This window comes from Calypte anna, chromosome 1, assembly GCF_003957555.1.
Source record: "Calypte anna isolate BGI_N300 chromosome 1, bCalAnn1_v1.p, whole genome shotgun sequence".
In the NCBI taxonomy this organism is placed as follows: Eukaryota; Metazoa; Chordata; class Aves; order Apodiformes; family Trochilidae; genus Calypte; species Calypte anna.
This window is the reverse complement of record NC_044244.1, coordinates 22,995,657-23,017,109: the sequence shown is the minus strand read 5'-3', so window position 1 is coordinate 23,017,109 and position 21,453 is coordinate 22,995,657. Positions and strand designations below refer to the sequence as shown.

Below are 21,453 nucleotides of genomic sequence, written 5' to 3'. Positions count from 1 at the left end.
ACAGGTACCTAGCCAGGAGGCATTAATTTCCATGGATATTATTAATCACTTAAATTCCTTAAAAACTTGATCCTATCTCTATTTATTCCAAGTATCCTCAAATCCTACTGATGCAAGTGGAAGTTGCAGCAGAAACACAAGCTCCATGCAGAATCTGGTTCCAGGGAAGGGGGCATAGCATGGCTTCTTTCTCATGTCACAGTTCATATGAAAAATGAAGCAAAAAAAATTGCAAGACTCAACACAAATGTTTGAGGTTAGAAAAAGTAAGACAACACCACTGCTTCCAATCACCCTAAATGCCTCCTTGCACAGCACTAGCATTCCCTCACTTCAAATTCTCAGGTGGTACACATAGCTAAAACTCAAAAGATTCAAGTGTTCAAAGTATTCAAAATAAAAGGAAAACTAACTGGAAGCCTGCTCCTCTTTTTTTTTTTCTTCACATACACACAAATTCAAGGTAAATATAAAGCAATTTCTACTATCTGCTAGGAGGGTTGGTTGGCTGTGACCACATAGTTAAAATTAGACAGCACTGCTACATATATTAAGGAAAGTTAGGCACTGCTAGACAGAAACTGCATATCCCCAGGCAGAAACATCTCACAGGGTGAAGGAAGTGGCAACGTTGCTGGCTTGGCTCAAACATCCAGTGACACTGTTAATCATCGGTTAAGAGATCCTTACCACCTATGACAGAGTCATCTGCAACTTGCAACCTTGATTTGCCCAAGCCACTATAGTAGTGTCATCCTCAATTACAAGTGACACAACAGCAGCTGCTCCTTCTTTCTGCCCCACATGCTCACCAGAAAAAGAAACAAAAAAACCTGGTTTTCTCAAGACAGTCTAGATGTACTTTCATCTGCATGTCAGCTACACTTCACTTTTCTTAAAAAAATAGGTAATTGACAAAATAATTGTGCTACTTTTACTTGCATCTATTATGTGAGCAGCCAGGACACTGAATTCTTACTGTATTTTGCACTATATTCTGATTCCTTTTCTAGCATAACCCCCAAGAGCCACTGCCCATGGACAACCTCCCATGCTGAGCCTGTGCCATTAGTACAGGCTGGCCATGTTCTGCAACTGAAGGTCTCCCCAGCATAAACACTGGTTGAGAAAGTGGTTTAACTGGGAAAGTCTGTAGCAATGTACAGAAGAACAATGGCAGCATCACAAAATGTGGGGAGAATTTCTGGGAGGACAAGTTATTCAGTGATCAAAATGAGTGAAGATGCTCGTGTCACCTACATGATCGCTACTGTGCTGGAACAGTGTCAGGAACTTGACGATACAGAAAAGCCCCACCCGAGGGAAAGACCCTATAGTCCAGAGGGAAAGACCCCGTAGTCTCAAACTGCACAAAATTCATGTCTAGAGCTATCAAAACTAAATTTCTCCAAGCTCTGACACAAACACTAGCTAGAGATAATAAAGGCTAGTATTGCCACCAAGAACAGAAAATTAGAAAGCAGCAGGAACATGCCTTCTCTCCAGCACAAGCTGCCTAGTTAAGCACTAGGTCTTGGCAGCCATACACCAAATCATGCATTTTTGAAGGTTCTCTCTTTTTATTAGGCTGTCCAGAATGCAATATGCTGGAAATAGCAGTATTACAGAGCATAAAATGAGACACCAACAGAAATTCGGTCTCTGTCTCATAAATTACTTTAGGAACTGGTGCCTATTTATACATGAGGATGACAGAAGAATTAAACCCCGTGTTAACTGCAGGATTTAGTCTGAAGGATATTCTTTGTACAGAGTACTATCAAAAAAAAAATGTGAAAGCCTGGGAACTGAGGAGCTCCTGAAACTGCAACTGCAATTGCTTTGAAAGACACATCTTGCAGTCCCATGCATGATCCAATTGACCTTGGAAACATCTTCCAGAAGGGTATGATCAGGTATATTACCACAGTCAGACACTTAATCAACAGCAATTAGAGCACTGACAACAGATTCATTCCCAAGGAATGAAGGAAAAAAGGAAATGAATGAAGGAAAATACTTTTTAAGATCTGCTGCACGTTGAAGCTCCAGAAATACCTATCAATTTGTATCAACAAAACCAGTCTTTTTCTAGAGCAGTAAAGACAGTAAAGTACATTTACTGTTCCTTTATCAAAACAGAATGAACCAGTAAAACAGAGCCTTGGGCTTCCAGCTGACTGTGTGAACTATTTACAGCTAAGCAGCCTTCAGGCCCAAAATGACAAAAAGTGTAACAAACAGCATTGCCTGACTCCCTGTCAGGTAAATAGCCCTGTCTAGCATTCCACATCACACCTTATCAGCTAAGCCCACTAAAAAAGTTTTTCTTCCAAAATACACAGCTGCATGCTTACAAGCAATGCTCTGGAGAAGCTACAAGGATTGCAGCAGTGACTGATAAAGTTCTCCCACTTCTCTGCTTCTGTAGGCTCTGTAAGCAACCAAGTTATGAAGATACCAGTATGTTGTGGCAACCATCCCCATATTAAGTTTTCAACAAGACCAATGAGGACATCAGCCAGTTCTGACAGGTGTGGCCATAAGGAGCTTCACATGCACTAGTCTGCCTTCATCAGGCTGGCAATGACAAATGCTGGAGTTCCATCATATACATGCAGGGACAGTTGCACACATGACACACTCAAACATTATTTTCAGATGTTCCCTTCTAAGATGTTGACAGTTGTATCATACCAGACACTCCTACAGAGCTTTCATTAGGCCTTCGTAGCCTTCAATCCCCCAGCATGGAGGGACAAGCAACCCTTTTTGCACAACATATGGTTAGTAAGATCTACCACTGGATATCACCACAGTGAAGCAAACAGAGGATGTCACCATATTCCAGCCAGCACCCTCAGTTAAACCGTGGTTTTGAAAAGTCAACACACACTGTTTGCACACCTTCACTGTTTTCAGCCAAACTCTGATAACTGACCCAGCAACCAGGCGCATTATCAATAGGCTTGAAGATGTTTGGAGTCAGGGGCCTGAGGGAAAGCAGGAAGAAAGGAAGGAAGGAAGAGAAAGCATAAAAGCCTCCAAGATTGGGCTTGAAGGGAATCACACAAATGCCTCCCCAACTGGGGGAGGTCTGTACAGCCCCTTGAATTGTACATCCTTCTCAGCTTAATCCACTGTGACAGATCCCACCCTGGGAAGGATGCAGGACGAATACACCTTCACATTTTCGAGGGGCTGATCTGCTCTAAATTTCCAGCTATCCAGCCCATAACCTGAGCTGGTCTTTATCACACTAAGTGCTAACATAAGCAATGGCCAAGCAAAATCTTTCCAACCAGAAGAGTGGCAGCAAGGGGAATTTGTGGTCCCCATCCCCCCAGAAGTGGGTACCCACCTGCTGCCAGGGGAACTTTTTGCAAGAAAATTCTGCCCTATGGGTCATTCTCAGAAACTCAGAAAACTCAGTGACAAAACTCCCACTGAGCCCAGCAAGAGATAATTCAAGCTCAGACAGAGGGAGATATGACAGATTTCATAACAAGCAGCTTGTTGCAGATCTGTATTTAGCTGTTAAATACATATCTGAACATGATCAGATAGGAAGCTGAAAAAGGTTTTTTTACACACACATTTCTCCAAAGAAGCCTTATGCCACTGCAATACGTTTAACTACTCACCCACCACACATCCTATTTCTTACCACACAATTCTGGCAGACTTGGGTGTTTTTGCTTATTTATTTACTTTGAAAAAAACATTGCATTCATCTGCTTTGTAAAATGCAAGGAATTCCAAATGGACTAGCCAATTTTCCATGACAATTCCAACGCCTTTAATTTTACATACATTATGGAAGACAGATTAAATTTTTTGCAACATCTGTGGTGCACGCCATCTGCTCCACTGGCATTTATTATTTAAATATATATTTGCATGCATCAGCACTATACAGATTTACTTAGCTACTTCTGTGTATTTTCCAGTGTCCTGGACTCAGCTAGGTTGATTAACTACAGACATTTTTGTCATTCTCCTCTCTAGGACTTGTCATCCCATAAGAGACTCAAAAAATCTTTTTTACTGTATGACTAAGGAAGAAAAAAACCAGAAACAAACAAAAAAAATCCAGTTTTTAAAAATCAGACTTTTTAGTTCAGAAGGATCTGGGACATCTATTTAAAGGGAAAAAAGGAAAAAAAATCAAAAGAATGAGAAATTATTTCTAGGCATGAGCACTTTAAACTGAATCTAGAGGGAATTAAGAACAGACAAATTAACAGCAGCACCACATTAGAGATGTAGTTGGTGCTGTTCCATTGCCAACATCAAAGGTGCTGTGTAGCTCCACACCTGAGGTAAACAAAAGAACACATGAACAGAGCAATAAAAAGTAGGAAGGAGCAATCTGATATGGAAAGGAATTTTGAGCAAAGATAGCAAACACATTTAAATCTCCCAGGTAAGAATTTGATCTCCTTAGAGAGGAACTACAACACAACACACTAGTTGCCTCCAAAGATAACAGGCAGGCTTTCCTATACAAAGAAAGCATCTCTGGACTGAGAAACAGAGCACTCAGCTCCTGCATCAAGTTCCCCATCACTACACAACAGCATGTGAGGGTATAACCTCTGTATAACTAGTGTATCACCTAAATGGCTGCTTCAACTATGAAAAGCTGCTGCTGAATAATAAATCTGATGGGATGCAACAGGCAACAAGTATGGAGGGCAAAGGAAAAGTGAAGAGTGAGTTTAAGGGGACAAAAACAGCTGTGACCTAACATGAGAAATTAGGAGAACAGCTGAAGGGAGTAATCACTAAAACCAGAGGAAAGCACCAAAGAGCTGTACAGGATGTTTTCAACCATTTGGATGTCTATTTACTCAGCTCTAACAGTATATGTGTAAAAATCTAAAGTTGGACTCAGGTCAATGGAACCCAGGAAACTTTAATCTTAAAATATAATACTCGGGTTTTTATTTGTTTTCTTTCAACATCTGATGAAAATCATTATGAGGTAAGAAACAAATATACATCATCAAAAAAAAAAAGTTTTCTTCATATCCTATTAAAGAAAATAATTCCTACATACACTACCAAAATGACACATTTTTCAACTCCATTATAAACACACTATACGAAGCTACGTATTTTCAAGAGATTTTAGGAGCATTTGCATTACATAAAAAGTATAATCCTGTACCAAATGCTGTTCAACAGTTTTCTTTCATTCATAATCTGAACTCCACTTAGTTTTCAGCAATCATGGGACTTCTGCTCAATTCCATTATAAACTAAGCTTGGTCCCAAGACCAAGAGGAGAGGCTGAGGGAGCTGGGGCTGTTCAGCCTGGAGAAGAGGAGGCTCAGGGGAGACCTCATCGCTCTCTACAACTCCCTGAAAGGAGGGTGTAGCCAGGTGGAGGTTGGCCTCTTTTCCCAGGCAACTCTCAGCAAGATAAGAGGGCACGGTCTCAAGTTGTGCCACGGGAGGTTTAGGCTGGATATTAGAAAGAATTTCTTTACGGAGAGGGTGGTCAGACTTTGGAATGGGCTGCCCTGGGAGGTAGTGCACCCTCCATCCCTAGAGATACTTAAAAAGAGACTGGATGGGGCACTTAGTGCCATGGTCTAGTAACTGCAGCAGTAGTGGACCAAGGGTTGGACTTGATGATCTCTGAGGTCCCTTCCAACCCAGCCAGTTCTATGATTCTATGATTATCCCTGCATCATTCAAGACTAGAGCATCTCAGGAGTCAGTGGTTGCTTGCCCTTTCATTCTCTTAAACTTATTCTCCATAAATCTCAACTATACAAGTGAAGCAGATTTCATTTGGTGCAAGTGAGGACTCAGAGCAATCTCCATCATGTATTTTGTTGAGCTGTCAAAGTTTAGGCATAAGTAAGTCCTGATCACACCCACTTATGCTGGAGAGTGAGAAACCCTGCTGCTGTTACACAGCTTTGATTGAAATGCTGAAAAGAGGGAAAAAAAAAAAAAAGAAAAAGAAAAAAAGAAAAAAAGAAAAAAATCTCCCCTTGCCTTGAAGTACAAAAAAAAGACTCTGGGCAAGGCCTTCACAGAGCAGCTGTGATACCTGCTCAGGAGATACCTGCGAGAGCTCAGAGTTCAGCTCAGGTCACAGCATATTCTGAAACTCATCCAGGCACCCGTGAGTATTTCCCTCTACATATTACAGGGGTGCAGATTCACACCTGTATTTATAACAGTAGGTTAATACCAACTCGAATACCAACTAGTTTCCAAAGGCTTTTTGGGGTTGGGTTTTTTTGAGTGATCAGTATTCCCTGATGCGGAGGAACGGCCTGGCACGGGGCATTTCCACCCCTTCCCCAAGGCGAGGAGCCCCGCGTTTATCTGTGGCCGTGCCGCCGCCCTCCCGGTCACCGCACCGCCCGGTCGCCACCTGCTCGGATAGCGGCGGCGGGAGCCCGGGCCGCCCCATATCACCCCGGGCTGCTCCACTCACCCAGAAGAGGAGGTTGAGGGCGTACAGCAGGCAGCGCAGGCACTTCACCGAGTCCTCCCTGGCCATGGCGAGCCCCCGCGGGAGACAGCCCCATCCTCTCACCACATCCTCCCTCCCGAGGCCGGGCCGCCAGCGCCCTACAGAAGAGGCAGAGAGGGCTCAGGCAACTGCCCCATGCCGAGGAACCGGCGCGCAGGTGGAGGCGGCGGAGCGGCCCTCTCGGGGGAGCACCGACCCAGCCCCGCTGGCACTCCGGGGAATCCCCGCAGCGCTCACCGATCGCCCACCCCCGGCAGCGTCCCTTCTCTCACACCGCCCGCCACTCCCGGAGGTACTAATGGACGTGTTAGTTTAATAAAAAGAATTCAACCCGGGAAACGGGAGAAGCCGCGGGCTGCCCCGGGAGCCGAAGGGGACTGAGGGCGGCGGGGACCGCGGCGGAGGCGCCGGCCTCCTCCCCGCTCGGGAGGGACGCCCTGCTCCACAGAGGGCGGCCGGACGACAGCGGCAACTTACCGCCCGGGCGCCCCCCGCACTCACTTGCTCCGGCGAGGACTCATCAGGACGGGGCGGGACAGCACACCACTCAGCCGCAGCGCCCATGCCCGGCACAGCGGGCGCTGCCTCCGGCGGGGCGCGACGGGGAAGGTCCCAGCCACCCCCCCGCCCCCGGCGCTCCGCCGAGCCCCGCGGCCGCCAGTTGCACCCGCACCGTCGCGCATGCGCCGCGCCCCAGCCCCCCGGGTCCTAGCGCCGGCGCCGCGCTTCCCGCCCCGCCAGGGCCCGCGGGGTGAGGGGGGCCTGGCGGGGACGGGCCCAGTGACCGGTGGCGGGCGTGGAGCCTGCTGAATGTGGACGCTTACCTGCCGAGCTGTGTGGAAATGACATGACCGAATTGCGGAGGGGAAACCGTCGGGTTCCTTCAGGAGAGCTGCGCCCGCTGGAGCCAGTGCGGGTCTGGCTCTTGGCCTCTGCTGCAAGGCCCGGCGGGCACATCCCCACAAATGCTTTCTCCGCTGACAGACGGGCTCGAAACTCTTTTTATGGGGAGGGTTGGGGGTTAGTTTGCTTTTTATCCGTCAGGAGAAATGTTAAGCAGTGGGCACAGACAAGGAGAAATCTGTGAAACAGCGCTTCGGTGACTTGTTGGTCCAGACTGACAAGTACCTCAAAACACACGGGTTTTCTTGGCAGATTTCATAGGCATCTCACAAGGTTTCAGTGCTGTTGGATTGAAAATCAAACCCTGCTGACATCAAGCCCGAATCTGCTTATGAACAGTGTGGCACCCCTTAGCCACCAATATGTAGAAAATTCAGAGGTGTAATCGTGTTGGATATAAACCATTCCAGAAAAGGGCAAAGTCTGCAGTTGTTACGTAGACAAAACAGCCATTGATTTGCTCCACAGAGATGCCACAGCTAAGCTAAAAAGTTGTCCTGTCTTGAATTCTGTTGAACTGTGTGTGAGTCTTGTGATTAGGGTGGCAAGTTCCTATTAATTTAAAGTATCTGTATACCCATATTTCAGAAGGATTGATTATAATTTAAGAGTTATATGCAGATTAGAAAAGAATTTTCCATTAATAGCCATAAATGTGTTGCCACCATCACAAAAATTAGAAGAAAACCCACTGGAAAATATTTCTTAAGTAGAAGAGGAAAATGGTCTTTAGTACATGTTATATAAAGACTCTTTTAACAACTGCTAGTGAAAGCTGAGAAAGAGGAAAAAGGATGTAATGGGGGAAATAAAGGTCTTGTGAGGCTGAAGAAAAATCTGTTTCTTAAAGCACTAGAAACGGTGCTGAAAAAGTATGCAAACTCCAGATACTCAAGTGCTTGTTGCCGTGGCTGCTGGGGGGCAGGGAGTCTCACTTTAGCTTCAATTTCCACTATTTCATGCCATTAGTAATGAATCAGGGCAGACAGACACTTCAGGTGTATTTATCCCTCCTTGAAAAGAAAGTACATCATGGATGGACATAAAATCCCATGCAACAATGATTTCATGCCAAATTTATAGAAGTAAAAATGGTAGTAAAGTTGAAAGTACTCAAGAATGTTGCAGAAATGTGGTGTGTGAAGGTTTTTCTTCCTTGAAATTTGCTGAGCTTTTGCTGCTATTTTGATCTTCTTTTCTGGAATGAAGAGCCCCTCGGGAAGTGTAGCATGCCACATTTTTAATCTCCAGTGAATACTGCTAATTCCATACCTAAATAAGGCAAGCTGAGCTGAGACAGATACTGTTAAAAGGTGACATTGTACATTCACTGTGTTGTTTACGTATCTTTCATTCCTCGCTACTGAAGACTTCACATGAGCAGTCAGCGAAACAGATCTTGAACAGGTATGGTATTTTCAGTGAACCCATGCCAGTTTACAAAAATAGTGTCAGTTTACATCTGAGCTCCAGCCTTGACTGAAAACAAAACAGTCTGTCATAAACCAAATAAAAAATAATTGAGCTTATGTTTGTGTTCATGATTGTTCCTTGGGAGAGAACAAATTACCTGAGCAGTTTTTATAAAAAATGTGCCACAAAAATATTCCATTATCTTCCACACAGTGATTTTTTCCTTAAATGTGCCTAAAATAGCAAATGAGAAGTTCTCTTGCTTGTTTCATTTATTTTTTTGGCTTAGAGCTCAACAATTCCATGTGCATGAGGAATGTGAGAAAAGGAAAGTCTTCTTATTTGTTAAAAATCCTTCTAAAAATGCCATTTCAAGATTTTATATCTCAGAGTTTTTATTCTTTGTGTTCTTCAGTCATAAGATGATCTCAGACTAATTTTTAATTTTTTTTTTCATGTTAACCCCATCACAAACATTAAGAATATCTCTTACTTGGTCAAATAATTTTTCTGTCCTTTTGCAATTAGCTAAATCATTATTTGTTTGGAAAAGATTTTGCTCAAAACCTAAAGAAAACAGGTCGTATTTATGAATGTCTGCCAAATGCTGTAGGGACCAGAGGAAGGTCCCTCTGGAATACTGCTTTCTACCAGGCTGTCAAACTTTGTCAGATTTCCATGATGTCAACACTGGGAAAGAAATACACAGAAAGTTCCCATGCTTTTAAAACAGCAACTAAAGTGGAAGTGTTAGCTGATCATCCAAAAACATCAGGGAAGCTACTCAGTACATGCTTCTTTGTTTTCCTGTAAACTAAATACTTCAGATTTTATTTAGGGCAAGAAATAGGAAATTTTTTTACAAACAGAAATCTAGTGGGGAAGCTCTTCATATTTATAATTTTTTTGAATAAGGGTTTGCTGTTAGCAAGTAATGCTTCTTTAATGTGTAGCTCAGAGACTTACAAGCATGGAAACCCCTGAAGCCTGGATTGGCAGTTTTTGCTTTTATTCTCCAGTGTCTAATGAACTACAAATTGTGAAGCTTTTTTCTGTGACAGGGCATCCAAAATAGCTTTCTAGTAAGAGTTCTATAGACTTATTTAGCATTGTTTTTCCATCAATTGCAGAGGAGGGGGATAGAAATACCAACAACTTCAGTAATCTCTTTCCTCTGCTTATCTCCCTATTTCAGTTCAATGTACAGACACTTACTACCTTTAAGCTAGCTCCTCGTTGCCAGATGTCCTTGAAACTGGCCAACAGGTTCAAAAGCTATTAGAACAGTGTGGATAGACAGACATAGCCCTATGTGAATGTTTCAGTATGATCTCTTAAGGTCTTCTTCATCAGGAAACCTACCTAAAAGAGGAGCAAATATTAAAGACACACATCCAGCACATACTTGCAAGTGTCTTTAATTTAAACAGCATGAGCAGCCTGATCAAGTGGAATAGCATCAGGCATGTGTGTGAATTTGCAGGTGATAATTGCCTTATACTAGATGCCAGGAAATTTTTTTTCTGTTTTGAAATGAGGCTTATGTTAAGTTAAAGTGATGGGTTTTTATATGCTGCCATTACATTTAAAATTACTCATATGAGTCCTGTATAGAGGAACATACACGTGGGTGTGCTTTGGCACATACCTGTTTAATTGTGTGTGGTATCCTTCAGCTCAGACTACATTGATGAAGAGATTATTCGTGTGTAAATTGATTTACAAGCTGCTAAACAGGTAAGCACCTGATGCTGACCTCTGAGTCTGGATTTCTGAATCCAGCTGGCAGCTTGTCAGCATCTCAGACAGGCATCTCACCACTCAGTCTTGCTTTCTCAGCATGTTACTTGAGTGTAATGGTATTCTGTACTTTTCCCTGTCTATTTAGCTTTCTCAGCTTTACTCCAGGTCTGTCTGCTCCTTAGTTTGGTTTCAGGCTCCCTTAGTTTCCTTCCCTTTGCTCTTTGAGCTGTTTAATCTAGAGTGCTTCTGTCCATGTTTCCCTTTCTCTGCTTTTTGCTTGGTACCCTGATGAACTTCTCCATGCTCTGCTTGCTTTTGTTTTAAGCTCTTGCTTAGTCCTTAGCACTGGTTATGACTGCCCAATCACTATCACTCCCTAAGGGCAACATTAATGTCAAGGCAGGATGAAGGGTCAAGAAAAAAATTAGACAAATATCCCTCTATAAAACTGAAGGTGTACTGGCTGGCTCATTAATAACCTGTATGGTAAATTCATGTTTGCAACAGGACCCAGCACTGCTCAAGATCATGAGGTAAAAGTGCCTTTCTTTATTTTAAAATAAAGACATTGAAAGACAAAAATTTCTCCCAGTTTCTAAAACTTGGTTTTACTTGAACTTGAAAACAACAGTCTGGAATAAGGTCTCATTTGAAATAAATAAAATATGGAAGATCGAAATAAGTCTTGAAAACAGGCTGGCTTAGTAGGCATTTCCAAATTAGCTTCCCTGCTTCCTAGTTCAGCAACTTTCCACCTCTCTCTGAATTGAAATAACATCTTCACAGAATTTTTTTTTCTGGGACAATTTTCCTTTTCACCATCATTTCAGAAGCTTTGCTGCAGATCTCCTCTCCTTTCATCTCAATAACCTTTTAATTTGCACCCAAGATGGAGAAATCTCTGAGTAATATAGTCTGACCTCACAGCTGGTTCCTTCCAACCTGAGTTACTCTCTAAGCTTTTGTTTCTAATTCTTTCCTCTCTGTCTCCTGTCCTGGCCATCAATGTCCCTCTAGAAGCTCCTCTGAGTCCTTTGGCTACCTCTTTCCTTAATTAGAGGACTGCAGCAATGACAAGGCAAAAAACCCCTCATTTTCACAACCAGTAAAACTCTTCTTAACACCCAGTGTACTATTTGTACACAGTACACTTTGAGCAAGCAACAAAAGTTAAAACATACATAACATGTTCCAGTGTTTCTCTGTCAAGATGAATATGGGTATAAGTACACACAAGTATGGATTCTCCAAAGTCAGGCCATCTGGAAGAAGAAAAATGGAGCAAAACAATAATACATATTAAAAACAGGAGAATAACAAGCCATCCAGCAACTAGAAAAAGTAATAATGAGAATATTTAAATTTCCTCTTCATACTAAGTAAAAAAGAATAAGACACATTTTTCAACCTTTATATACTTTATTTTTTTTTAAGAGCATAAAAATGCATTAGAATCTGAATGTCAAACAAATGATGTAAGAACCAAATTCAGCTGGGAAAATGTCCTTTATATCAAAATTAATATGTTAGGAATATCAAAAATTATGTGTCCAATAATCAGAAACAGATGAATATGGTTCTGGTATTTCTAGGTCAACAGTCTTGAGCTATGCAACATAAGACAGGAGATGAGAATCCTTGCTATGAGTGCACTTTGACTCATTAGGGGTTAACTCTCTGTTAGGACAGTCTGGAAATCCCATTCATTCCAGAAAACATTCAGAGCCAATGAGATATGGAAGGTTGCTACCAGAGCTAATTGCTCAAACGTGTTAAAGCAGACAGCATAACTGAGTTTCTTAGAAGCAACCAAGAAAATGTCATATGGTCAGTTACCCATGTGTTGTAGAGCTTGGAAAAAAGAATGCTTGATGGATTTATAAGAGCAGGACTCTTTAAAGTGACTCCCAAGGTGAGTCCAGCTAGAAGATCTGAAAAATATGGAGTTGGTTTTTTTTTTTGCCCTGCCACAGAATTAATTTATTTGCTGTTTATCCTAACCACTTCGCAGAGCCTGTTCTTCCTTGTTCTGTGGGAATGAAGAGCCATTCACTGTAAAAGATCAGATTCAAGACCATCTGAGGATTCTTGAGGTGCACAAGTCCATGGGATCTGATGAGGCATCTGTGGGCCCTGAAAACTTCACTTTCTTGAGAAGTCGTGGCAGTCAGGTGAAGTTCCCACTGATTAGAAAAGGAGAAACATAAGCCTCATTTCAAAACAGAAAAAAAAAAAGAAAGACTAGGGCAACTACAGGCCATTCAGTCCCACCTCTTCGCTCAGTAAGATCATGGAGTAGATCATAGAATCATAGAATTGGCTGGGTTGGAAGGGACCTCAGAGATCATCAAGTCCAACCCTTGATCCACTACTGCTGCAGTTACTAGATCATGGCACTGAGTGCCCCATCCTGTCTCTTTTTAAATATCTCCAGGGATGGAGGATCCACTACTTCCCTGGGCAGCCCATTCCAATGTCTGATCACCCTCTCCGTAAAGAAATTCTTTCTAATATCCAACCTAAACCTCCCCCGGCACAACTTGAGCCCGTGCTGGAGACTTAAGATCCTCCTGGAAGATCCTTAAGATCCTCCTGGAAACTGTGCTAAAGCAGGTGGATAATAAGGAAGTGATCAGTGACAGTCAGGAAGTTGTGCTTGGCAAATTTGGTGGACTTCTAGGATAGGGTCACAGCATTGCAGATAAGGGAGTAGCAACTGATGTTAACTACCTGGGCCTGTGTAAAGCATTTGACACTGTCCTGCACAACATCGTTGTTTCTAAATTGGAGAGACATGGACTTGATGGATGGACAACTTGGTGGACCAGGAATAGGCACTCAAAGAGTAGTGATCAAATGGCTCAATATCAAGTGGAGACCAGTGGCAAGTAATGTTCCTCAGCACTCAGTAGTGATACTGTTGCTAGTTCACATCTTTGTTGGCAACATGGACTCTGGCATTGAGTGCACCCTCAGCAAGTTTGCCAACAACACCAAGATGTGTGGTGAGGTTGACTTGGTGAAGGTAAGGGAGGCCAACCAGAGGCATCTTGACAGGCTTGAGAGGTGAGCCCATTACAACATCATTAAGTTCAAGAAGACCAAGGACAAGTTCCTCCTCCTGGGCTAGGGCAATCCCAAACACAAATATAAATACAGGCTGGATGGAGAATGGATGGGGAACAACCCTGTCTTGGAGGTGTTGGTTGATGAGAAGCTAAACATGAGCTGGCAATGTGCACTTGCAGCCCAGAAAGCCAATCACAGACTGGGCTGCATCAAAAGAAGCATGGGCAGTGGGTCAAGGGAGGTGATTCTCTCCCTCTACTCTACTCTTGTGAGACCCCATCTGGAGTACTGGGTCCAGTTCTGTAGCACCTAACACAAGGACGTGGAGCTGTTGGAGTGAGTGCAAAAGAGGGCCACAGTGATGATCAGAGGTCTGGAGAACCTCTCTTATGAAGCCAGTCTGAGAGAGTTGGGGTTGTTCAGCTTGGAGAAGAGAAGGCTCCAGGGAGACCTTCTAACAGTCTTTCAGTACATGAAGGAGCATGTAGTGATAGGACGAGGGGTAACAGATCTAAGTAGAACAAGGGTAGATTTAGATTAGAGATTAGGAAGAAATTCTTTACCATGAGGGTGTTGAGACACCAGAATATGTTGCACAGAGAAGCTGTGTTTGAGCCCTCATTGGAGGTGGTCAAGTCCTGAGCAGCCTGGTCTAGTGGAAGGTGTCACTGCCCATGGCAGGACATTTGGAACTAAGTGATCTTTAGGGTCTCTTCCAACCAAAACCATTCTATAATTCTATGATTCTCTTCTGGTTGAATCCCCTAAGGAGGCATTCAGCAGTTCTAACTGCTCCAGAAACAAGGAAAGGCACAGTGATCTTCTGCTTATTACAGTCCATGATTCCTTTTCAGAAGCAAGTGGTGGTTTTATATGAGCAAAGAGCACATTTTTGGTGTCTGTGATATGCCAGTAGCATTGCTACTTACAAGGTTGCATTACATTTCTTATCATAAAGCCCTGGTGCCAGGGGGAAAGAGAAAGGAGATCTCATCACTACCCAGTGGCTGCTTTGGACAGCTGGGGTGGGTCTCCACTGCAGAGTTCCTGTGTGGCAAGTTCCCTTTAATCACATTTTCCCAGTTATTTTGTTCTCTGTTTTGTGGGTGGTTTTTTTTGTCCAGCCTCAGATCTCACAGGCTGATTTACAGAAATGTTTAAACATCCACAACTGTATCTCAAGCTACTGGGAACTGCCCTTTGAAAATATGAGATGTTACCCATTGTGAACTGCTCAGATGTATCAGCCTGAATTCTCAGATACTCGTGTTGTACAGGCTGAGCTTCCCAGCTGTAGAATGGAGATGACCAGACTCTTTTATTTCAGGGCAAGTGTGGAGGAGAGGAATGTTGGTGACACATGTATGTGCTATGAGAGACACAGAACAGGTGAGAAGGAAATGACACTGTCCTCTCAACAGTGGAAATGAAGCTGAATGAAGCTCATTCTTTGCACACAATGAAGGGTCAAAGTGGAAAATTCATGTGATTTTATAACTAAAGCCAGAATCACAATTTAATAAGGGATTAAAGATCCACAGACATCTTTAACTCTGACACTTCCATATTTTTCAGTGTTTGAAAAATCTCTTAGGGCAGCTTTTCTTTCAGGAGGCCAGGGTGAATGTGAGATAGGTTTTCAGAAAAGACTTCTGTGCTAGCCACATTGAATGTGCTGCTCTGCATACGGTTGCTCTGCAGTACAGTTGCTCTCACATCCAGTTCCATTTAATTACAGATACTCTTATGGGATTTTCTTCTTTAACAGAGGTCCTAGGTCTGGAACCTGTGAAAATTAGAGGTCAACTCTGATTAAGAATTAAGAATTAATTCTGATTAAGAATTATCAGAATTAACTTATCAGAATTAACTTACTAAAGGCAATGAAATTTGATGTTGCAAATCACTAGAAGAGCACTGAAGTAATCATCAGTTTCCTTGTGGCACTAAAAGGAGAGGGCTAGTACTCTTCTTCCCACATGATTTGCCTTCCTCCTTTTTCTTCTTATCCTTCTTTTTATCTCTACTTTTTCTTTCTTCTCTTCCAAATGTCTTCTGTGACTAACCTGTTTTTCCTCCTACATTTCTGTCCCTTGTCCATATTCTTCTCTGCACTGAGTCTGCCATCCAGGAGACACATAAAGAAGTCTCTGAGGTGACAACTGTGTCTGTATCTCTTACACAAAAGTACCCTGATGACAAAGTCTGGAGTTACAGTGAGTGAGATGCCTTAATACAATTGGTGTTCCCTTCTCCTTGGATCTGAAAGCCCCCCTGGCTAGCTTACAGTTCCCATGAAAATTGCTGCTAAAACTGTCATTGAAGGCTTGAGTGAGATGCAGGCAAAAAGCCTGACAGAGATGACAGAGATGAGTGGAAATTCAAAGACATTAAGAATAGGTAAGATAAGAGAGTATGTAAAAATCTGGAGAAGGATGGAGGGATGCTGAGGCTTGAAAAAGATAACAAGGAATATGAAGATATTTGAACCATATATTACTTTGCTATTATTATAAAGCCTGGCAGGAACTGTGAAGATGCTTTAGCATGAAGCTCTTCAGAGATGGAAAGTAAGTCATCTGGCTTCAAATTTATTCCTTCTAATACAGGGCTTTTTCCACATTAGGGAGACACAGATTTTTACCTGACTTTAACTCTGACATGTGATAATTAGATCTGTAGTGGACAAAGGTACATGCCTGACAAGATACTTATCTAAACATAAAAAATATAGGACATGGGAAGACATTATGAGAAGGGTGCCTCTCAAAACATCATTATTTTACTGAATATCTGGAATTTTCAAGTGGTAGGTTTTAATTGCTTTGAACTTACATGCAGGAGTAGTCAGCACATTCAAGTATCTAAGCAAAAATGAGTCAGACCAGGGTTACTACCATATTTTCCCTTCACATTATAGTCTCATATTTCTGCAATATGAGGGAGTATTCATGTAAGAAAATAGGCTAATATTAGGAGAGTCACCAAATAACCATCTTTCGTTAAAGTTGGAATAAAAATATATCTTTTATGTGACAAAGGACTGTGACTTCCTCTCTATTTTTTAATACTTCCTGTATATTATCTGAAGTAGGTTGCTTGTGCCCCAAATCTGAGCCATCTCTGTGCTAGTTTGCTGTAGGTAGTACTCAGCATAGGCTCTGATTTTTCTTTGGAACCTCTATATGCTTGCTGCAAGATAAATAGCAATGCATCATAAGTATATACAGAAGAATCATTGCACATCATCCTCTGAATACAAAACCTCATTATTTTTACAAGTACTCCTAAGTCTCAGGTGTTTTGAATTTTAAGTTGGCAGATGAGAATGTATGACATTTATTTGTTAAAAATCCACCATAAAGAGTCTCTTTATAATACCTTTCATAAATGTGCTCCATTTTTCACAGCCTGCTCATCATGTAAACATTGTATTATTGAAATATTGATGCATTGTTCCCATGGACCAGGCACCCTGAGAAGGGAGAGCATGGTATTTGCGATGCAAACAGAATGCACAGAACCAGACTGCCACTCAGTGGTGCTGGAGACCATCAGCTCTTGTGGCACTACCCATTGGGACTGACATGGCTAGACACAGCTTCATAAGCCACCAGATAAGATAAACTGGGCACAAAGAAGGAGTGGTGCAGAAATGCTCTATGCTTTTAGTGTAACACCCTAGCAAAGTTAGTGTGATTATAAATAGACTTTGTAAGTGATTCTGAAAAGCATAGTAGGAACCCAAATGCCATAAAACACAATTTTGTCTTACACTAAAATACCATTATTGAAGAGAATTGTCTGTTCTGGTCTGTCACATCTGTGACTTGTACTCTTACCTACTGTCATTTATCCATGATTTTCCATGGGAGGTGTTAAAATGACATTGCAGTCCTGGTGGATTGTTTATCTAAGAGCTCTTCCTTCAGTACTACAGCACTGGGATACTTTCGATAGCTATGACATGCCTTACTTAGTTTAAACCATCTTCTCAGTTTTTATCACACTAGTATGTATCAACTCTTTTTTTTTCAGGATCAAAGGATATCTTACTGCATGTCAGAAACGCATTAAATCTATATTTGTAAATAAAGTATTTGTTCCACAGCACCAGGTGTCCTTGAACCACTGCAATGAACAGCTCTGCAGGACCTGCCCTAAATGTACCCAGGGCTCCACTGAATGATGAAAATGTGACTTCTCATCAAAGTGTCTTGGGAACCACTTTTTATGGCCTATAAAGCAGGAGAAAAAGTGCACACAATGGTATGTCCAGAACTGAAACCCATCTAATTAGACTCCCATCAAATGGCTTATTTGAGACTGAAAATCTGCTGGACTGATTACAAAGTTTGCTTTAGAGATTAATAGGCTAGTTTAACAGTCATAATTCTCATTATGTATGAACTACTGCTTTATTCACTTTGTTGTACAGATACTAATTGCTGTGGCTTTTATGTAATATATGTCTATACTGCTGCTACTTTTGCAAATGAGACCTGCCTCAGGTAACCTTTTTAGCCTAATTTCCTCTTTTATTTTTTTTTTTTTATTTCTGGGGTTGGAGAGGGGAGAGGGGCACCCATCTGAGAACATCTTAAATTTTTGACTATTGGATCTGGGAGATGTGTGAGAAGAACTTTCGTCTGTGTCATATCATGGCAACAACTTCTTGGTATTAACACTAAAATAACCAGGTCCACAACCTCACACTGCACACAGCTACTGGGCAGCAGGACCATGCTTTCCTACTTCACTGGTTTCTGGTACTTGGGGTGGCAGTTTTCATTGCAGAAGTTTGACTGTGATTTCATCAAAATTCTCTACAACCTATAAAATCCCTGTCCTGAACAATGACAACTTAAAATGACAAATTTTTGTGCATTTCATCCTTTTTATTTATACAGCCATAGCAATTAATGAGTCCTTATCCCCATCAAAAATCTAATGCCAGATGTTTTGTTTGACTTTTAAAGAAGCCAAGAGAAGGACAGAACATTTTCTTGAGAGGGGAGATTAGCATTGGAAAAAAATTGAGAAGACCAGAGGTAAAGAGAAGTGACTGGGTAGAAGTACAATCTCAAAACTAGAATAAGGCATTTTAATTTCTTAAATATGAAGGAAAGTACATTTCTGATTTTGACCACTCACTTGACCTCTTCACTTCTAGCTTTGACATCTTTTTGCTAATTTTCTTTTCTGTAGTGATTGCTGTTCTTACCAAAACGTCCATTTAATTTAGCTTTCTCTTCACTAAACACCAGTCTGTCTAGTAGATTGCTATCCAAACTATTTCTGACCAGCCACCATTTCCCCCCCATGTTTACTGGCTGTTATGTTGTCCTTTCATGAGTGACGATGACTTTGCTGTTTGCTTATTTTCACAATTTTCTATCATTTCCATTTCTTATGTTATTCATCTGCTCTATATCCTCTCTTCTCTTTCTTACCCTTAAATCTTTTTCTTTCTTTCCCCAGTCTTCCAGACATAGGTAATTTTGAAGAGCAATTTCCTTTTTTTAATGCAGCCTGAATTCTGCTGGACAAATCTTATGGCTACTTGGACTACAGTGGTTGTCACTGTAAGCTTTTCTGTTCTTCCTTTAGTTCTCATACTGACATTTGTCATGTGCTCTGCCTTTAGTTTTCAGCAGGTTGTCTAATTCTTTCCTTTTCTTGTAAGTATTCCTTAGTAAAACTTCGCTTCTGCCAGCTGATGTAATTGAAATCCATCCCTTGAAAATTCCTCCCTTTCTTTATTTGCGTGTTTGCACTCCTCACTGGTTCCTTCCTTCTCTGAAATCATGAGATGATTCATTTGCAGCTGGGACTGATCAGGATTTTTCATTTCATCACATATGATGTGTTAAAAATGTACTTTATTCAGCTACACAAGAAAAAAGAGACCTCCTACCCTGCCCAAATAAGAAAGCAAGTTTAGATGGCTGAACAATAAAGATGGAATTGTGTGACATTATCATACTTTAAATATGTATCTGTGTACTTACAGTCCTGTTGGTGTTTTTTCATGCTTTTGTCAGTCTCAACTATAACATACATACTTAGCAACTATAGGTGGTACTCCTAAACGCTGACATATTTTTCACCATTGTTTGTTATTCTATTCTAAAAGTGAGAACGTGAAGGTTTAAGACTGATTTTTTTCAGTTGTTAGTCAGTAAGCTTGAATGATTTAAAAAATTTATTGAATTATGTTCTAGAAGTACATTTGCCCAGTCATCAGTACTGTTAGAGGAGTTCATTTTTATGTATAGCATTATACTATGTACATATTCTGTTTCCTTTGAGAGCTTCTTAGAATACAAACAAATAAATAAAAGCTCTTTCATATGGTGAAATTTGTATTCAAAGAAGAAAGCCATGTTTGATAGAGGTCTTAGTGCAATAAAATAGTGGCTATACTCAATTGACAAGTACCCATGGGTTCTGTGGTACGTTGGGTACCCTCTCAATTTTAACTGTTCTCCTTTATTCCATAAAATGCAGTGTGGCACCAGTGATGGACCTTTCATTGCATCACCATGGATTACCTATGGAGTGCTTAAAGCACTTAAGTCTCCATTGGGAGATGTCTGCCCTAGAGTATCTTCCAGAGAAATGCAGATATGCTTTGTCTGTTACTTGTCTTTAGTAATTTATTACTAAAACAGGATGGAAATGCCTGAAAGTTGTGTTAATGAAGCCTATCATCCTTCAGCTCATAGATGTATTACGATTCATGTGAACTTCATGTTGAACAAAGAAAAATGAACATATGGAAAAATTGAAGGTGATTAAGATGGGTTAAAGGGGCAGCTGGTGCCTGCGTTACCCTATCTGGGAGTTCTGCTCTCTGTCACTATTTTGTTACTAATGTGGCAAGACACCAGATGATAGCTACTAGTAATTCACTGAATAAGGCACGTGTGCTATCCAGCTGTATCCATGTCTTCAGCCTTCCTGTGAACAGACTGAAAAATAGTCTCTACAGAAAATCCTTTGGAACACGCTAGAGGTGAAAAGGCTGGCAGGATTCTGCAGAAATTAAAACTTACAGAATTTAGCTAAGGGTGTGTCCTTTTCATTTTTGACATTATCTTACAACATCCTATAATGGGACTACTTCCTAATTAAATCTGTAATACAAATTTAAAAATATAACAAAATTGCAATATTGCATTACCTTCTATAGGTTTACCATTATGATGTTCTTTTGGCCTTTTTGCAATTCAATTCAGTCTTCTAAAAATCTTATATAAGCCCACACAGATGCCTTCACTGAAAATATGCATTATTTTCTTTTCCTATCACTTTGAAATTTTGAATCTATAAGTATATATTGTATTAACTGAAATTAGATATGCAAGGACATATAATGGAACACAGTATCATGAATGAGATCTGAGTAGCACTGCCAAAATAACAGATGTATATATACAAATACATTCATACATGGAAATATATGGAGTGGATGTGTGTTTGGAAGGAGGTGAGTAATATTCAAATCTGAGTGAGTGATTAACACTAACATCGTCAGCAAATGACAATATTTCTGCTTGATTCAAATATGCTGGTTCTGAAAAAAAAAAAAATCTGTATAATATATTGATTCTTAATAGTGATGAATTCTTGTATCTCTGAAACAGACAGCAGACACAGTACTTCCAGACTATACTTTTATTTTATATGACACTAGATACAAAAGCATTTGTCTCTGGCTATGACTAATATTGCAGGGCCCTGTAACATCACTGAAGACTGATCTGACTTGTACTTTTCCTATTAACAGCATGATAAGACCATATCACTTGCTGCCTGTGCTA

General features: G+C 41.2%; 1 protein-coding gene across 6 annotated transcripts in view; it reads right to left on the bottom strand.

Annotated features, from left to right (window-relative positions):
• TSPAN12 (tetraspanin 12) overlaps positions 1–21,453 on the bottom strand; it is a 70,469-nt gene that overhangs the window by 38,937 nt on the left and 10,079 nt on the right. The window contains exons 1-2 of one of the 6 annotated variants that reach the window (XM_030444821.1): positions 7,001–7,139; positions 6,461–6,597 (exon numbers count right to left, since the gene is read on the bottom strand). The exons of 1 other annotated variant lie outside the window; for it this stretch is intronic. In XM_030444821.1, the coding sequence (XP_030300681.1) occupies positions 6,461–6,526 (66 nt within the window). In that variant the 5' untranslated portion in view covers positions 6,527–6,597; positions 7,001–7,139. Of the gene's footprint in view, positions 1–6,460; positions 6,598–6,771; positions 6,896–6,976; positions 7,140–21,453 lie in introns of those variants that run through there. 4 more of the 6 variants (XM_030444829.1, XM_030444839.1, XM_030444811.1 and 1 more) reach the window with 4 other exon arrangements.